Source organism: Mytilus galloprovincialis, chromosome 10, assembly GCF_965363235.1.
Source record: "Mytilus galloprovincialis chromosome 10, xbMytGall1.hap1.1, whole genome shotgun sequence".
Classification (NCBI taxonomy): Eukaryota; Metazoa; Mollusca; class Bivalvia; order Mytilida; family Mytilidae; genus Mytilus; species Mytilus galloprovincialis.
In genome coordinates this window covers 50495654-50516814 of record NC_134847.1, presented here as the reverse complement: position 1 = coordinate 50516814, position 21161 = coordinate 50495654, and the positions used below count along the sequence as shown (strand labels likewise).

The following is a 21161-nucleotide window of genomic DNA, read 5'->3' as shown; positions in this document are numbered from 1 at the left end:
CTCCATAGTACACGGTTGGTCTACTCGCAGTATCATTATTTGTGATCAGTAGACCGTGAAATTGGGGTAAAAACTCTTATTTGGCATTAAAATTATCATAGAAATATGAACATGTATATGGACAGCCAACGGGGTCAATATTCTTAATTCGTGTTTTGTCAATTTGTAACCTGTAACTGTGTGATTTGTCAATTTGTATATTGATGTTTTGTAACTTGTCGATTCGTTAAATGTCGATTTGTAAATGGTCTATTTGTATATTGATGTTTTTTAACATGACGATTCGTAAATTGTCTATTTGTATATTGATGTTTTGTAACTTGTTGATTCGTAAATTGTCAATTTGTATATTGATGATTTGTAACTTGTTGATTCGTTAAATGTCAATGCGTGAAATGTCAATGTCTGAAATATATCATCGTTGTAATATGTTAACAATCATTATGACGACAGATGGCGCTCGGTCTCTTCTTATATGTATAAGTCTCCTGTAAGTATCTGCACCGCCATATGGAATATACACCAAAGTAATTCAAATCAATTATATACACCACATACATATAAAAGAAAACAAATAGATAAATGCATTTGTTTGTTTTATATGGCATGTATACCAGGGACTCGGTTTTATATAGAGGTGACCTCAAATAAACATGTTTGTTTACGAATGTACTGGTCACCAAACATGGGATGGGGTTTGTCACTTCCTATATTAAGTTATATATAGATGTGTCGGTGGAACGGGCTTCGCAAATATATTACTGTCACTCGGCAGGAAATTTCTACTTGATATTTAACCGGGTCAAAATAAGACTAAATACATGAAATATAACATAGGGCTTAAAAATTGATACTAATATTGTCCTGGGCCGCAAATTTTGGACTAAATGTATAATGGGAGAAATGGTTTGACACCCATTATTCCTTAACTTAATAAAATCTCAATATGAAAATTTCAGAAAAGAATGTAATTATCTAATGATCTATTAATACAATAAGTACATGGAAGAACAAACTTTATATATTTGGCTTCTGCATGAGTAATGAAGATAAAAAATGTTTTATCATATCATATTTGTACTTTACAAAAAACAAACTGAAGTGAAAAATTATTTTAAATGAGTCACTTAGTTAATGTATACTATATATCAAAACTGTATTGAATATGCACTATTTTGTAATAAAATCTAAAGGAACTAGAAAACTAAACGAGGACCTAAAATTGACTACCAATATTTCCAACGTAGCCAAGAAGGCAAATTAACACTAAGGTTCCTGATAAGAAATTCAAGATGTGGTTTATCGGAAGGCAAGAAAAACGCATTTATGTCAATGGTCAGATCAATAATGGGATATCATATGGTCAATAGTATGGGACCATTACAAATCTCAAACACCAATACGCTTGAAAGAATACAGCGTCAACCTGCGAGATTTATAATAGGAGACAAATTCAGAGAAGTTGGTTGCGTCTCAAACACGCTCATCAAACTGAACTATACAAGACAAACAGACAAAAAGCTCAAGCCAGAAGCTTATATTTCTGTACGAGGTAGTCCAGGGGCTGGTTTCTCAGTGCTATAGAACCAGACAATTAAAAAAAAGCTCGTTCAAAAAGATCACTGAATTGCTGCCAAGGGCCCAATTTAACACTTATCATAAAATTGAGAATGAAAATGGGGAATGTGTCAAAGATACAACAACCTGACCATAGAGTAGACAACAGCGGAATGCCACCAATATGGGTCTGCAATGCAGAGAGAAACTACCGCACCCGGAGAATTCCTTCAACTGGCCCCTTAACAAATATGTATACTAGTTCAGTGATAATGGACGTCATACTAAACTCCGAATTATACACAAGAAACTAGAATTAAAAAAACATACAAGACTTGCAAATGCCAGTGGCTCCTGACTTGGGACAGGTTCAAAAATGCAGCGGGGTTAAACACTTTTTTTTAGATCTCAACCCCCCTTTTATACACTCACTTTGAACCAAAATGACGCCCTTTCCCTTTGACTTGTCAGAAAAGATCTCGCCATCTCGCCATTTGCATGAGAGTGGCAATTATCTCCAAAATGCTTAAACTAATTTTATTTCTCCATGAAAATATTTGCACATGATTTGGGGTTTGGCCCAGGGTTATGTATTTGGTAATTTTAGAGTAAAATGGTAGCCAGGGATCCTGACTGACTGTTCGACAGAAAAGACAGGCGGAATACAACATGGTTTGTGAATTGGATATTATGATTATATTGTTACAAATTCATTGCAAATGCTTTTTTAAATTTTTATATGACATGCAAATTTCAAAACAAATAGCTTTATTGATTAACATCGTGAATCATTGCGGTTAGTTGATCGACAAAATATTAGATTTGGTAAGGTTGCCGGGCTTTAAGGAGGTGTGGCACCGGGTGGAGTTCATATCGGGATGACTGGGCGTTAAGCAGCTGTTGAGATCGAGGGAACCGTGAATATTTTGGTCCTTTTGGTTGTAAATTTTTATAGAAAGGAAATCTGGTAGCGGCAATTTTTAAGCTTCTTGACCAGAACTATTCAGTAGGCATGTATATTAATATATATATGTCAGTCCTTTCCCCTCCTGTCAGAATAAAAATGGTCCGATGATAGGATTTTAGGATCAATATAAATCGCTTATTACTAATACCTGATTTTTCCAGTAATGATGTAGCCTTATATAGCCGACTATATGGTATTCTCATTGTTGAAGGCCGTAGATTGCATATTCTTGCTTACATCGTCTTTATTTGAACTTCACTTTGGTGGATAGTTGTCTCATTGGAAATCATTCGGTTTATTACCACATCTCCTTATTGTATTTACCTGAAAAATCAAGTCGTTGTATTCCGCTGACCAACGACTATTTCATTAAACTCGCAATTAGGATAGATGGACTAAACTAATCGGGATGCATTTTTATATAGTTCAGTCCGTTCTTGAACGAAAGTCCACATCAGTTAACAAAACAAAACTGGGATCCTGTAAACATGCAATTTTTGTTTTGTTTTCTTTTAGACGCATTTGCTATAATTAACTAATTAAAATTACTTAGGTTTATATTTTATATGGAGGTGCTCCTACTTACAGGAGGTTTGTACACCGAAGAAGAAACCGAGCGCCATCTGTCGTCATAATGATCGTTAGCATAATACAAAGATGACGTTTCACACATTGTCATTTAACGAATCGACAAGGTACAAATCATCAATATACAAATTGACAATTTACGAATCTGTTTTGATCAACTCGGATCATTATCGAAAAATTACTGGAAGTTATTTTGGAAGACACCACAAAAATGGTATGAGTATAAAAAAGACAAACCCTCTATCTGTATTGAAGCAATCCATGAATATTTTAGAATCATGAATGCAAGTGATAAAGACAATTTAAATTATATTGACATAAATGCCTCTGTTTAGTGGACCAATTTATAATGAACTTTTAAATGGAGTTATTTTTGTACATATATTTTGCCGATAGTTTTCTCGTTTGAATTGTTTGACATTTGTCATTATAGAGGCCTTTTATAGCTGACTATGCGGTATGGGCTTTGTTCATCGTTGAAGGCCGTACGGTGACATATAGTTGTTAATTTCAGTGTCATTTGGTCTCTTGTGGAGAGTTGGCAACCATAATACATCTTCATTTTTATCATTGTAGAACAAGAGGTTGTGGATACTTGAAACACGATAAAGCTCTTGGTACAGACAGAATACTAAAGTAGTTTTTCAAAAACTCTCTATCATTGTGATATGTATTTACACTAAGCTTTTTAGTGTGATATTGCATGCAGGGATTATCCCAGGCATAGATGACCTTATCCGTATTTGGCACAACTTTTCTGGAAAATTTTGTCATAAATGCTCTTCAACTTTGCACCTGTTTGTTTTTATAACTATGTTGATCTGAGCGTCCCTGGTAAGTCGTATATAGACGAGACGCTCGTCTGGCGTATTAATTATTAGCCTGGTATCTAATTATTCCTGAAACTTGAAGAGCAGCACGATTACATCACAATGGACGAGGTTGTTGAAGACTTTTCTTATTTATGTGTAATCTTTAAATATAACGGTACTGTTTAAGGTACAAAAAAACAAACTTATTGACTAAGTGCAAAATTCGATGCGTTTTATATATCGAATGGTTAAAAACGAAAACATTCCAATAAATTTGCAACTTATTTTTTGTGATTCTTTGATACACTCAATTCTTTAAGGTTTCGAGGTTAGATTTTGAGAATTTGAAAATAATTCAACAGATGCACTCGAAATTTTCCAAAAGAAGTATAAAAATTAGAAATACTGAACCTAAATTTGTGGTGTATGAAAAATTGAGAAAATTTCTTTTGCCAATCGAGTAAGGTATAGACTGATTTCAACGGTATACTACTGTTGCCTTTATTTATTAATACCACCGGACCAAAATCTCTGCTGGAAGACAATCTGTCCCCGAGGATTCTACAAGTCCAGTAGCCTAACAGCATGAAAAATAGTAGAATAAAACATAAGGTTATAAACAGGATTTGTTTTCTCTCAATCGATTTATGACTTTGAACAGCGGTATTCCACTGTTGCTTTTATCTATACCGGTGTAAAGTATTAAAAAGGGATGAACTCCGTAGAGCTAAGTACAGGCTGCTGCTTGAATCAAGAAATCTCTGTTATTATGTTTCAAATTCAAAACACTGGATGGATATCTTTTTACGAACCAGATTGCCTTTTGTGATAAAAAAAACTTGATCGAATATTGAGTTATCAGTTTTTACATAATGGTTTGGCGATATAGCATATTCATCTCGAGGACAATAGAATATTTGAAGGAAAACAAATGGATCAGACTATCTGAACAGAAAATCTAAGTCATCATAGATTAAAAAAAAGGTATTTAACAAGGACATCAGGCTTACGTATTACAATCGAGACGAGATTTTGACAAAATGTACCTAGACCATGGAAAATACGTACTTTATGTCGTGAATGTGTTGGTGATAAATTTTACGTTTAATTATTTATGTCAGCATGATTCTATTGGCAATTATAGAAACCAACATCTACCCAGATATTACACTATTAATCCACAATACATCAATTGTCCATACTAGTATGTAATGCGCAAGTCTATTCGTACGACTTTAATTTTACAAAGAAAGTGCTTTTTTATTCTAAAATATCTACAAATTTATTTCTATCCGTTTAAAAGTACAGAATGCATTATGCCTCATTATATTGTTTGAGTGTTATACTTTGACCTCATGTAACACATTTATGTGTGGGCGTTATCAATAAATCTTGATAATTTTATTAACCAATCAAGGTGTCCTTTTATTTAAAGGGCAGATTAAATACAATATACTACGGAGCCCCGCTAGGGACATGCATAGAAAAAAAAATATTGTGCGCACAACTTAAATAAATTGTGCGCACAAAATAATATAGTGTGTGCACAAAATAATATAGTGTGCGCACAAAATAATATATTGTGCGCACAATTTAAATATATTGTGCGCACAACTTGAATATAGTGTGCGCACAACTTAAACATATTGTGCGCGCAAATTAAATATAGTGTGCACACATAATAATATATTGTGCGTTAAATTTTTTTACCTTTACACAAGGTACGGGGCTTCAATGTCTCCTTTTTTAAAATGACAGAATGGAGAAATGCATAAGGTTTTCTTTTGAAATGGGGCTAGATTACATGGAAATTCTCCAGCAAAAAATCATCACTGCATTTTTATCGACTCCTGACTCCTGACAGGAATACTGAGGAAGCTACGTTTATTTCGTCTGAAACTTGGTTAACCAACAGATGCGTTGGAAGCCTCCACTTAATATCCGAGCTTATTGGAACGGTTTAAGATCGACTTGGCAATAGAGCGAGAGACTTTCATAATATGGTTGTACCTGTTTTCTTGTACCAAATATAAAACTACTATTTGCACTTATGCATTATACTTTATGTCTGAAAATCTCAAGATTTTGTTTATGTTTATTGACACAAGACTGAAATGTTACTCAATTCACGACTTTGATTTGTTATACTTCATCGACGATAGAGATGGTCATTATATTTATAAGTCTTTACGTCCGTCTCTTTTTATGGTAAATGTTTTGGTTTATGCTAAAGTTTTAGTGTCATCAACTTAAATGAATAATGTGGTTTCTCTAAAGATATCAAGTTTTTTGTTTTATTAAAGATGACTATGGTTGATCCTGATTAAGTACGGTTTTGACCCAAAATTTACTGTTCGTTATTGGAATGTGACGGTGTGTTCAGTCTAAGAAATTCAACATGAAGTTGTGATCAAACAAAGATAAAACTGAGATGCAATATGAATGCCAATGAGACAGCTCTCCTTACAAGTCATAATTTATTAAAAGTTAACAATTACTGTGGAATCTTTAATTTTCGTTGGTACCAAATTTTGTTGATTGCGGAAACCTTGCATTTTCGTGGATATTTGATTTCGTGGTTCTGTCAAAGTCTGGATACATCTTTTTAGAAATTTGTTTTTCGTTGAACATTTTAATTCGTGGTTCCCCTGTACCCTCGAAACCCACGAATATTGGTATCCAACGAATAATGACTAATCAACAGTATTAGTTATAGTACCGTCTTCATCACCGAGCGTTAGCTCACACCAAACAGCAAACTATAAAAGGCCCAAAATGGCTATAACAAAACGATAAACAGATATTAACCACATCAATAAACGACAATCAATGAATAACAAGCTCCCGACATAGATAAGTATATGCTTATTATGATTTGAAATGTTTAAGAGTTGTGTACAATAGTTATCATAGGTACCAGGATTATAATGTAATACGCCAGACGCGCATTTCGTCTACATACATTAAAGACTCATCAGTGACGCTCAGACCAAAAAAGTTAAAAAGCCAAACAAATGTTTCAGGTCAAGTTATAGTTTATTTTTGATTAATAGAAAAGAGGACAAGAGGTCACTTATAGTATCTATTTTTGATCGATTTCATTATACAATTTTACAGAATATTGTTCGTATACATTATGACACTGAAATGTTACGAAGCAATTTAGAAATAGTCAATGAAAATGTATTCCTCAGTGGAATATTTTGAAAACAAACGAAACAGTTATGATTCTTTTTTTCCAAATATGGTCCGTTTAGGGGCATCATTTATTGAAAAACTTGTGGTGCGATTGATCGCGATCTATGCCATTGCCAATGAGACAACTCTATACATATACACCATAGTTCATACAAATACGGGTTGTACTCTGCTCATATATTTTATGATGGTATGATGCACAACCGCTAACGGGAGGGATTGTGCTTGATATTCATATGATTGAGACATAATCTTTCAATCATTTTAATTGAGGTGTGGAGCTGGCATGACATTTGCTGCTAGTAGTCCTTTGTTAATTTATGTATAATTGTCATTTTGTTCAGTTTCATTTGTTACCTATTCTGACATCGGACACGGACTTCTTTGAAACTGAGTTTTACTGTCGGTATTGGTTCAATACATATGTTTGGTTTTTTGTCTGCATTGACTATAGGTATAAAAGGAGGGTTAAGATCTCACAAAACATGTTGAACTCCGCCGCATTTTTGTGCCTGTCTAAGGTCAGGAGCCTATGGCCTTTCTTGGTCTTGTATGATTTTTGATTTTAGTTTCTTGTATATATTTTTGGATAGATAAAGGAAGATGTGATATGAGACAACTCTCCATTCAAGTCACAGTTTATAAAAGTAAACCATTATAGGTCAAGGGATGGTCTTCAACACGGATCTTAGGCTCACACTGAACAGCAAGATATAAAAGGCCACCAAAATTAATAGTTTAAAACCATTCAAATGGGAACACCAACGGTCTAATCATATAAAAAACGCGAAACGAAAAACACTTATGAAATTTAGTATGACGTCCATTATCACTGAACTAGTGCATATTTTTGTTTATTGGCCAGCTAAAGCACGCCTTTGTGTGCGGAATTTTCTTGCTGCATTGAAAACCAAATGTATCTGAGAAACAATAACTTATACGACATGCTCGCCTTATAATCATTTTGTACATTAAATACAGTAAAACTATATCTTTATTATCGTAACTGAAAAATATACCAACTCTAAGATATTTAACATTGACTAATAAACTATGAAAATAAGGTAAAAATCAAATGATACCGACCAGACAAATATATATATATGTTACAGGGAATTTGTGAAATCAGTGATTTTGTAAAATCACTGAAATTTCAGGGAATTTGTAAAATCACTGAACTGATTAGTGATTTTATAAAATCCCTGATTTTGACTAGTGAGTTTACAAAATCCCTAAAATAATTAAGATCTTTTTTACAGATTCACTGATTAAATTCAGGGAATTTGTAAAATACATTCATTCATTTTTATTAAGAATTTCTGTGAAAAAAGACTACAACAGTAACACTCAATAAGTTTGAGGTTAATCTAGCCTTAATAATTGAGGTAAAATTAAAGTGCAACATATGGAACCAGGGAAAATATGATAAAATTTGGGAATATTTTGTCAATGAGCCACAGAAAGAAGACAAAACAAGCTCTTATCACTACCGTGTTTGAAAGAAAGTTACTGTTTATTATAGTTTTTCTGTATAATTACTGTAGAAAATAAAACCAATTCTATCAATTTTTTTTAAATCAAATATAAAAACTGAACATTAGGTTGATTGCTGTCATTAGAGAAGAAAAACACATATGTAAGGTATAAGAAATTGAGTGGGCTAGGGTATGTGATCCAGTGGCAAATATTACATGCATATCAGATCAAGAGCATCTTATTGTGCATGAAAATTGATAAATAAAAAGCAAATAAGTGTTGTATTATTAATTTGCAGCCTACAAAATAACATTTATATTCACAAAATAATAATAAAAAAAGACAACAGAAAATATTGATAATAATACTTCGTTTTGTACTTGCATGTTTATGAATAGGTTAATCTAACCAAGCAAAAATAAACAAAGTTTTACCTACTTTGGTCATTTATCAGACACATGTATTTTATCACAAAGTGGTATAACTTTGAATAAGTTTCTAAAATTTCTCAACTCTTTTAATCCAAATAAAGTAAATATGTTGTTGATAAATGAAGGTATGAAGTTCTTATCAATAGCTTATAGTGGTAGGAATGTCACCCAAATTTGTCTTACAAAAATAAGCAAATTCAGAGTGGTCTAAATACCCGTTTATATGCCTTTTAGTCATTATCATTATACACAAGTTCTAGCTCATAGTGTTTATTAAACAAATATATTTCTAAATCATTAGTGATCATTCATTTGGTCAATCTTTATATTAAGAAAAAACACATTTCTAATAGCATGTTATACTTTATTGTAATCAGGGATTTTACAAAATCCCTAGCTCTATTTTCAGTGATTTTGTAAAATCCCTAACAATTTCAGGGATTTTACAAAACCACTGAAACTGTTAGTGATTTTACACAATCACTGATTAGTCCAGTGATTTTACAAAATCCCTGATTTTACAAATTCCCTGTAACATATACATCCCAACCATTCCATAAAACAAATATAATTCACATATTCCTCATAGTATCTGAAAAACTGACCAAACAAGATTCAAATAACATAAACCAATGACCCATGGTCAGGTTATAATTACTGCAAGATAGACAATTACACCATTCAAACATTCCAAACATTAAATTTATCTAACTAAAGGCGTAAAGTATCCGAGAATTACACCAAAACACAAAATTTTACTTTGCCGGACCACTTAACCCTGAAAATGAGGTCAATGTCAGATGACATCTGTCGAGTGGACATTTAGACATTAAACTCGTTCCATACAGTCAAATATAGAAGAACTATTGAATTTGGTATCTGAGGTTTCAACCATGATCACTTAACCTTGTTCAATGATCCATAAAATGAGGTCATGGTCAAGTGAAAACTGTTTTTGTGCGCACACCATATTAGTTTTGTGCGCACAGTATATTATATTATGCGCACAATATATTTAAGTTGTGCGCACAAAATATTTAAATTATGCGCACAATATAATATTTTGTGCGCACAATATATTTAAGTTGTGCGCACAAAATATTTAAATTGTGCGCACAATATATTATTTTGTGCGCACAATATAATATTTTGTGCGCACAATATATTTAAGTTGTGCGCACAATATATTATTTTGTGCGCACAATATATTTTTTTTCTTTGCATGTCCCTATCGGGGCTCCGTAATATACTTATTCATAACATAATAAGCAAAATAAACAATTATTAAAACATACTAATTTTTCATTAGATTAATAAATTGTCATGATTATATAGAAATAGAGAGAAAAAAATCATTCACATTGATGTACTAGTATATATATGTCGTGTACAAGTTGCGATTTTGTACATGTTATTAATTTCTTGCATGCTTAACAAAGAAGAGGGGAGGGGAATTATCAAAATTGTAAAGGATTTGTTCATAAAAAGTATAGATGAACCAGTGATCTGTTTAATGTCATTGAGAAAATGCATGAAACTATCAAACAGCGTCAGGACTATACGACATGGACTTTGTACATTGTTGAAGGCCGTACTGTGACCTGTAGTTGTTACTTTCTGTGTCATTTGTCCTCTTGTGAAGAGTTGTCTCTTTGACAATCATACCATATCTTCTTTTTTGTAATCATACTGCTGTAAGACATGTAGCGACGAAAATATTTCTGAAACTTTGTGATCACAGTTTTCTAAAGAAAAACGTTCTTTGCTTTTAATTATTGTTCTTTATTGTTCAATAAATTTCAAATGTATATTCTGTTTTACTTGAATTTATTTTATAAGTTTTGTTTAATTTAAACCATTTTAAGCAATATTTAGTACATGTTATAACATGACGAAAATTGTCTTCCACCACACGTGTTATCAGTTCTAGCTATTTTTCGTCAAACTGATAGCCGACAATAAATTACTTAATTCAAACTATAAACTGTGTTAAGCAGTAATTTAAAGTATCTCAAGCTTTTGTCCAGAGTCTATAAATTTCAATTTTAAGTATTATAGGTGACTAAGAAATACACAAGTGTCATGCACAACGTGCAAGTTTCATTTTACACCATGTATAAAAAGCTAAATATTTAAAAGTTTGTTACTAATCGGACATCTAGGAAATAGAAAGATGGGAGTCTTAGTACTTGTGTTTACACTGATCGTAGCTGGTATGTTTTTGATAGAACTTGTTCAATCTATTGTTTCTTTATTCATTCATTCTAGTCTATTACATTTGGTTTGGTGCTTCATATATATGTTTGTTTATGTTACCCGAATATATTAAAAAAAACTCTAAAATTAGGTGATCCATTCATTGAGATGAACATTTTTAATGGTATTTATACATTTATAGAATAAAAAAGTACATTAAGGATGCGTCATTTTGCCTTTTGAAGTTAAATAAAAAGAATTGTATTTGAGTGGAAGTGGGTAAATACATTTTTGGTGAGTTGTAACTTAAGATTAATTATATAAAGTGGGCTAAAATGAGAACAAGGCCACTTGTTGATGTATTTGTATGTTATATGGTGCATATATAATTAATTTGTCTAACATTGTTTAAAGTTATCCTGTTACCTTTACATGCTACTTTTGGAATCAAGTATTATTCTAATAAAATAAATTATAAATATTATTGATTTTACAAAAGCGAGCAACAAACTGTAAATTATCATTGCGCGTTGTGTCTTTTTGGTTTGTCGTAAATAATTTATCGCATTTCTTACTCTTTATTTATTATTATAGCCTCCGCTGTTGACATATGGCAACCGGCGAAAGAGCTGATAGAAAGTGTAGAAAGGGGAGACAAATGGCCGGTAAGCTTTCTTTTTGTAAATAACTGGGTATAATTTTGTGGACAGTTGTTTCGTTGGCAATCATGCGACATCTCCTATTTTTTTAATAAAGAAATAGAAACAATTTTCCCTGTAGTTGGTTCACTCCGAGGGTCGAAGTCTAAAAAAGTGTCACATTCTTTATTGTTTATATAGTATTAAATTAAAAACAGTCATTTCGGGGCCTTTTATAGCTGACTATGCGGTATGGGCTTTGTAAATTGTTCAAGGTCGTACGGTGACCTATAGCAGTAGTTGTTAATTTCTGTGTCATTTGGTCTCAAATTTTGCATCGGAGGACATCGCTAATTATAACTACAGATTGTTGGTTTTAATCAAAGATATCATAACACTTGTGTTAGGATAAGTCTCAAAATTTGCCAACATTTCTGTCAAACTCATGATTTTCATCTGTCGTTAGGCGTTTTTAGTTTTGTGATATATTTAACAGTAAAGATTGAAAGTCTTTTGGAAAATTGATCTTGATGTGAAAAAAAAAACCCAGGAATTATTGGCATTCCTCTTTGCAACTGTTGGATGGGGTTTAAAATTGGTTTTAAAAAGGACAAATACAAATAAAAAATCAAGAATAGAGAATAATGGGGTGCTAAAACATGACGAAATAAGTATAATGGGCAAACATGGAAAAGATAGATTAAAATGACCCTAAGAATGAGAAAGAATTTGGCACATAAATCTGCACTTTATTATGTCCGTACAGAAAGGCATAGTATGTGTATTCACATGTTGACAACCCTCCGATTGTTTCGACAACTAATGTATAAATAGATATTATTATTATATAAATTTTGAAATTTTATTATTATTATTATAAATTTTGATATTTTATCATTATTATTATAAATTTTGATATCTTATTATTATTATGATAAATTTTGAAATTTATTATTATCATCATAAGTTTTGATATTTTATTATCATTATCATAAAAAAATGACCTTAATAATGTGAAAGAAGTTGGCACATAATTTCGCACTTTATGATGTCCGGACAGAAAGACATAGAATATGTATGCACATGTTGACAACCCTCGGATTGTTCCTACAACTAATGCATAAATAGTTATTATTATTATTATAAAGTTTGATATTTTATTATTCTAGGTCGATGACGGTAAAGGGAAAATCGTCGGTGGTGTAGATACAACAATTTCCCAGCACCCTCATCAAGTGTCCCTACAAAGAAGTAATAGCCATATTTGTGGAGGTGCCATTGTGAATGCTGACTGGATTGTAACGGCTGCACATTGTGTCGACAGCTCTAGACCGTAAGTGAATAGATATATTGTGATAACACAAAAATTCTTAACTTAAATGCCCACATCAAGATCTACTAATATATGATTAAAGTAATGAAGAACTGAACATTGAATGACTGCAAGGACTGGTGGTTGGTCAAATGCACTTTTTTCAGAAAAAAGTAACATCTCTATATCTGATTTATTGCTTTCATTTTCAACATATTTCTGAGTATCGGTTTACACTAAATCTTTCTTGACAGTTTTTTTTAAACCGTTTCCAAACGGATTATATTTGGGTTTTTCAGTCTCCATGTTTTTTATTTTGTTTTGACATTGTTTTACAAGTAAATAAAAATCAATATTCAAGCCATGTTTTGTGGCGTTTGCGAAGATAAAAAAAACTAATATACTAGTACAGCACATCAAATGGATTATTTTGTGTTTAACGCCACATTGACTTCATTGGCTGTTTTGTGGCGGTCAGTTTTTCATAATTGGTCTATTCCGGATTGGTTTGAGGTAACCACCGATCCACATAACAGGCTTTAACGTTATTTAATCTAATGATAAAATAGAGGAAAATATGAAGTCAATTTGGAATTTATAGAGTAAAACCTTCTAAAGTAACCACTTGTATATAGCAAAACCCTTTGTTATAAGACTATTAGTTGAAGGTCCCTTTGTAGTGTGTTTCATATAGTTTGAACGTGTAAAAGACCACCAGTCGTATGAAACCACATAGTGCTCTCCCTTATTGCTGATGGATAATAAAACACATATTTTCTTTTTTCTCTGTATTCAGACAGGACTACAGGATACGAGCAGGATCTTCAGCTCATGCTAGTGGTGGGACTACGAGAAGTATAGAGCTCATCGTATCGGTAATATTCTGATCATTTATATATTTAATGATTCAGGGTAATATATGTGTTTGTTAAGTATTGACAAAATTACATATCACTCTAAACACAGTTGTGTATCATTAGTTACACAGTGATTTTATGACATAATACGAAACCATGCCTACTTATCCCTTTGAAATATACACGGTCTCCACGCGGTTGTCTCTATCCAATGATATTCCTAAAAATTTATAGGAGTTAAGATGCAAGGTTGTTTCATTTAGAGATTTGACGGATCAATATAATGTTAAATATAAATCACCACCATTACATTATACTTTAGAGTCGACAATAATGTTTATCATTTTGATCACATACATGAAGGTATTAAAATATAAGCTACCTTCAAGACTTTTCAGTACCAAAATTGAAGAAGAAAGAAAGCTAATTTTGTCCAATATAAACAGTATATATCTATACGACCCTACAGTGAATCTGGGTCAACCTTTAAAAACGGGTTTCTGGCAAAAAAAATATCTTAAATGGACAAAAATTACTAATATCCTGATTTCCTCATTTATTACGTGTTCGGCATCACAGAAGCATACACATGTAGAAATACCGATATGTCATGATGGAATATTTGGAATTGGGTCCGAATATAATCATCGGGCATAAGATAAAAGCCATGGCATCATCATATACAATAATATATAAGTCATTCTGAAATATTATTCATATATTGTCTGCATTCTGTTATGAAAGCTAATAAGTAAATAAATAAAAATATGTAAATTTTCATTTATATACTGTTATATGTCAGGTGAAAGTAATGTCATACAGACATACCAATGTCGAAGAAGGTAACCCAACTGGCTCTTGCGTTAACAAAAATATCCTATGTAATATATTTACAAGATATTTGATTTGTAAAACAGATTGTAATATCAAACATTCGGAAAATACACTGAAAAACAGCTTACTTAAAACGCACAAAATTTGTATATAACAAGCAATATTACATTGCATTTTTGTATTGTGAAAAAAGCGAAATGAAACCCTTTTATCAACTCTTTTTTTAGCACGAAAATTACAACTCAGGAGCTGGAACATTCCCAAATGACATTGCCTTGATGAAAATGTCATCCAGTTTGTCATTAACCGGAAGTATTTCAGCCATTACCTTGGCAACAGGAAGTCCTGACGAGTTTGCTGGCCAGACATGTGAAATCACTGGATGGGGCAGAACTTGTGGAACATGTAAGTACATATAAACTAAAACAAAGTCTGGCAGAACTTGTTGGACATGTAAGTACATAACAGAAACAAAGTGTGGCAGAACTTGTGGAACATGTAAGTACATAACAGAAACAAAGTATGGCAGAACTTGTGGAACATGTCAGTACATTACTAAAACAAAGTCTGGCAGAACTTGTTGAACATGTAAGTACATAACTGAAACAAAGTGTGGCAGAACTTGTGGAGCATGTAAGTACATAACAGAAACAAAGTATGGCAGAACTTGTGGAACATGTCAGTACATTACTAAAACAAAGTCTGGCAGAACTTGTGGAACATGTCAGTACATTACTAAAACAAAGTATGGCAGAACTTGTGGAACATGTAAGTACATAACTGAAACAAAGTCTAACAGAACTTGTGGAACATGCAAGTACGTTACTAACACAAATGGCAGAATTTGTGGAACATGTAAATACATTACTAAAACAAAGTCTTGCAGAACTTGTTGAACATATGTAAGTACATTTTTAAAACGAAGTCTGGCAGAACTGGTGGGATAAGTCCATGGTTCCTTAGAAAAGGGCCACATGCTCCTAGGGAATATTCTTTAAATAAACATGTTTAACGCTGCCGCAATTTTGCACCTGTCCCAAGTCAGGAGCCTCTGGCCTTTGTTAGTCTTGTATGATTTTTTATTTTAGTTTCTTGTGTATAATTCGGAGTTTAGTATGACGTTCATTATCACTGAACTAGTATACATATTTTTAAGGGGCCAGCTGAAGGACGACTCCGGGTGCGAGAGTTTCTCGCTACATTGAAGACTTATTGGTGGCCTTCGGCTGTCGTCTGCTCTATGGTCGGGTTGTTGTCGCTTTGACACATGCCCCATTTACTTTCCCAATTTTGTTTAAATATATATCATAAAATTGATTGAATACTGCCAATTTTGAGACAGCTGTGGAACTCATCTGTATGACCATTCTATAATAATGTTTCTCTAGTACGCCTTTTGTATGAAATTGTCAATTTTTATTTTCCAGGCGGTTTACCCACTAATTTAAAATCATTAAGCATGCAAGTGCTAAGAAATAGTGAGTGCAAAAACTATTGGACTGGTAACAACATACTTGACGGCCATATTTGTATATTCCAAGGAACTGGTTACGGTGCTTGTAATGTAAGTGATTCATATTCTTACATAGGTACTGATTAAGTTTCTGTATGAAGTTTTATATATATATATTACAGCGTTTCATATTTATTATGTGGATTAAATTGTTTCTTTACTGAGAAATTGTTCGCACGAAAGTTATAACCTTGACATTTATCAATATTCAACGTGTTTAATAAAAAAAAAACGCTTCATGATAAAATATTTAAGATATCAAGAGACAAACATTAGACATAAGACATGTGTGTTCAGTATGTGTAGATGTTATATTATATAAAAAATAATGTAATTTTATTCGACAGAAATCTAACATAAATATATATATATACTCTTTAACACGTCCATTATATATATATCATCTATATTTATCATTAGGGAGACAGTGGAGGACCAATGGTTTGTTCTGGTCAACTGGCTGGTGTTACATCCTGGGGTCAGAGTGGATGTCCAGGAAGTCGTCCTAGCGTTTACACTAGAATTGGTGTGTACAAAAGCTGGATGGACTTCGTGATGGCTTCAAATTCCTAATTAAAATTTCCGAATAAACAATGCAGTATACTTATGTTATTCTATTTTTGTTTTAATTGTTAGCAAGCCAACCCTTTGATTGATTATTGGTCTTTATTTAACTACACAGCTTTTCAAAGATAGAGGGCACGTGGCTACGTGTAAAGAGCTAAACAAAGATAATTTGTCATTGATAGCTTTATCGATAGTAACGTCTAACGTTCTCTACAATTCAACATTCAAAATATAACGAAAATGTTTGTTTCAATATTTTTCGTCAAGCTTTCATTATTAAAAATGTATTTGTTGAAAATAGACGTAAAATTATAATATAAAAATTGACAATGTTCCAAATTTTTTCATGGTTCCGATAGAATTGAAACACATAAGCTTCATGTAAATATTGATAGTTTGTTAGAATTTGTCCTTAAAACCACAATTAATCAACTTTTCAGATGTATGACTAAAAAGAAAAGCAGCATTTTAAATTAATTAAATGGTTGTGAGCAGTTAACTGTATATGAAAAATATTGGTTATGTTTGGTATCAAAAGACCTTTTAGCTATAACAAATATATAACTGGAAAAGGCATGGTAGATCAAATGTCCTGACACTCCAAAAACTATCTTCGTATGTTGGTTACGAATTATGGCAGGGATGAATAGATGAATAAATGACATTAAGAATCGAATGGTACACACAGGATATTTTTGGGTGTTATAATCTTGAAATTGAATGAGAAAATATCTCTACCAAACTACGGAATTGCCTATTACCAATTGAATTTTCAAAACACCAATTCATATGCAAATGAAAGGCTTTGCCATATTTGATATTAAATGTGTGTACTCAAACCATGCATTAGCGACTGGACGAACTTGTTTTGGTAAATGTCTTGATTAGCCGTTCACAGCCGTCGTCAAAGGCATTTCTTCAGGTGGTTGAATTATAGTTGTTTTATTTCTTTTTATTGAGTTTATTATTTTGTTTGGTTTTTATTTTCGTTAAAGAGGAAGGAAGGCGTCAATCGAAAAAATAAATCCTTAAATCAGGCAAGCTTTTCAAGAAAAAACACGCACACAAATATAACTGATACATTCCTAAAAGTTTGGCGTCATTGTAAATGCTAAATCATTCTTCTTTCTTGTCTTTTTTATAGGAATTATACACATGTTTTAATTTCTAACCAGAATGTGATTAAAAAAAATATAGTTACGATTACGTTCTCCGACAATAGACCGACACAATCTATCGAATATGTCAGGCTCTAAAAAGTCCCGAGTACATACGAGCATAAACACTAAACAAAAACAATCAACACTCATTTATTTTTAAACCTGGGACAAAAGAAAAATAGCAGATATTTTCCCGTCTCTACAAGGAACTTCCTCGATGTGTTCATTTAAAAGCAGGGCCACTTTCAGAACCCCTTTCAATCATTTCTTACATCAGAGGCACAGTCAGTAAAACCTATGATTTAAATACAATTTCAGTGCAGTGTAATACCCTTATAAGACCAATGCAGTTTGTCAGAGATAATCTGTGGACCGTGAAATTGGGGTAAAACTATAATTTAGCATTACAATTAGAAAGATCAGATCAGACGGAACATTTGTGCTAAGTTTCAAGTTAATTGGACTTCAATTTTATCAAAAACTACCTTGCCCAAGCTTTACAACAGATTGATCACGTTTTGAGTAATATTGAGATAAATAATGTTCCTCTTGTAACGGTATAGTTAATGAAAATGATAATAACTATAAGATACGACAGAAATAGTACTTACAAAAGACGACAAAAAAACTGGTTCATCCCGACCGTAAAATAAACCATGGTTTGATAAAAATTGTAAAGACAAACGCAATGACTTTCGCAAGACTAGAAACTTGTATAATATAATTAAGTCATGTGCTAATAAACTAGCAATGAATAGTAAGGCAAAGTAATACCACAAGAAACTTAAAATTACCGGTACATTACATTGGTATAGAACAAACTGTTCGGATGAACTGGGATAATTATCCACAAATTACTCTCAGGTATTTTGAAGGACATGGAAAAACATGATGGCTACAAAAAAGACAACTATTCTATCCGTATTAAATCCTTTCATGAATATTTCAAAGTCATGAATGCAAGTGACCAAGATTTTAATGATATTGATATAAATGCGCTGAGTAGTGAACCAATTTTAAATGGAGTCATTATAGAACAAGAACTTATGGATACTTGAAACATGATAAATCTCCTGGTACAGACAGAATACTAAAGTAGTTTTTGAAAAAACTCCACCATTTTGATATGTATTTACACTAAGCTATATATTGTGGTATTGGATGCAGGTATTATTCCAGAAACTTTGACAGCAGGAAGATTACATCACAAAGTACTTCCGGTTGTTGACATTTTTTCTTATATAGGTGTTTTCTTTAAATATACCGGTACTGTTTTAGATACAAATACAAACTTATTTACCAAGCGCAAAAATCGATGTATTTTATATATCGAATGGTTAGAAAAGAAAACATTCCAATTGATTTGCAATTGAAATTATGTTTTCTTTGATACACTCAATTCTTTTTTATGGTTTTGAAGTTAGGGGTTTTGAAAATTTGAAAATAATTCAACAGGTGATTTTTCAATTTTCAATTTATCTTTTATTTTTATGTCAGCATAATTATCTTGATTTTGCAAGACACCAAGAAATTTACCTAGATACTATACTTCTAATCCACAATACATCAAAATCGAAGAATCATTTTCCATATGTAATGTGCAAGTGTACATTTTTTTTTAATAAAAAAGACTGTTTTGTTATTCTAAAATATCAACAAATTGATTTCTATGTGTTTAAATAATACTGCATGCTGAATGGATAATTTTATTGTTAATGTATTATTCTTTGACCTCATGTAACACATTTATGTGTGTGAGCTTTATCAATAAATCCTGAATCTTAATAACTTTATCAACCAAACAATCCCTTTAAAGGGCAGATTAATTACAATGTAAATATTTATAACATAATACACAAACTAAACAATAAAATAATAAGACAATAATTGTTCATTAGAACTATAACTGTATTGATTGTATAAAAAAAGCTAGAGAAAAAAAATGTCAACATTAATATATACATATGTAAAACTATATATATCAGTGTATATAAAGTGCAAATCCAGCTAGTTCATTTTCACTGTCATATGCGGGTATGTCTATTGTAGAATAAAGGATCATGGGAAAACTGTATTTGTTTACGTTTTGAAAATACCAAATTAGTTGATTTGAAGGAAAGTTTTTACATATTTTCATTGTGATATGTCTTTATTATGTACAAACATAGCATTAAAGTTCAAATAAGTGTTATAAAAGCAACATAATATAGCATATCGATTTTTGAAAGCGATCCATTTTAACTATAGATGCGATGAATTATCACTGTTAGTGCAGTCATTTCTGATGTGGAATTTTCGAAGATGCGAGGAATTTTTATTGTAGAATTATGTGATAAATGCACTTGAAACAAATGAAAAAACTTAGTTGATGACTTTAGAATTTATGATAAATGTATTTTCAAATTGAAATACAAACTCCTCATTCATTCTTTACCAAATATATAGCTTTTCAAACTTGTAACAAAAACGTTTCTCAAAATGTCATATTGTATTCTTCAAATTACGTTTTTCCTTGATTAAAAAAAAAATTAAAAGATATTTCTGTATTTTTTTTAAGTCAAAGGTTGATATTGCGGAGTTTAAGTGATGTCTGTGTAAAATAGAGACGAGAACATTTGAGGACGTTATCTTCCACGCAATAAATACACTTGCGAACAGAGAAATATTCATCTTAAACGCAACGGTGACAGAAAAGCTTATAAACGATTAACTTTCCCCAGTTGTACCCTCAACTGCTTCAATTTCCATATTCTGAAAAAGACAGTTTTGGTAGAACAAATGTTCTTGACTCGATTGTTGCTTGCATGATTTTAACTGTATAAGGTGAAACGGTATGTGACATAAATTATCCACAGTCATCAAAACATGAAATGTAAGGTGTGGGCGAACTTTTTTGTTTGCATTGGTACGTGAATTAGAGTACCCTTGATACAAAAAAATTATCCGTAATGAACAGCTCGATACCCGAGGAGGATTTAAGGGGACAGGGGGTTGCCCCCTTTTTGGGAAAACATTTGGTTACTTTTATATGGAATCACTGGAGCGGGCCCCCTCT

At 32.0% G+C, this 21161-nt stretch overlaps 1 protein-coding gene across 1 annotated transcript; it reads left to right on the top strand.

The window, feature by feature from the left end:
- The first annotated feature begins 11101 nt into the window (after positions 1 to 11101).
- LOC143047749 (trypsin beta-like) lies at positions 11102 to 16982 on the top strand. Its single transcript, XM_076220983.1, has 7 exons — positions 11102 to 11242; positions 11820 to 11890; positions 13033 to 13196; positions 13972 to 14050; positions 15094 to 15271; positions 16294 to 16430; positions 16800 to 16982. The coding sequence occupies exons 1-7, from the start codon at positions 11203 to 11205 to the stop codon at positions 16950 to 16952; spliced, it is 822 nt and encodes a 273-aa protein (XP_076077098.1). The 5' UTR covers positions 11102 to 11202; the 3' UTR covers positions 16953 to 16982.
- Positions 16983 to 21161: the final 4179 nt, after the last annotated feature.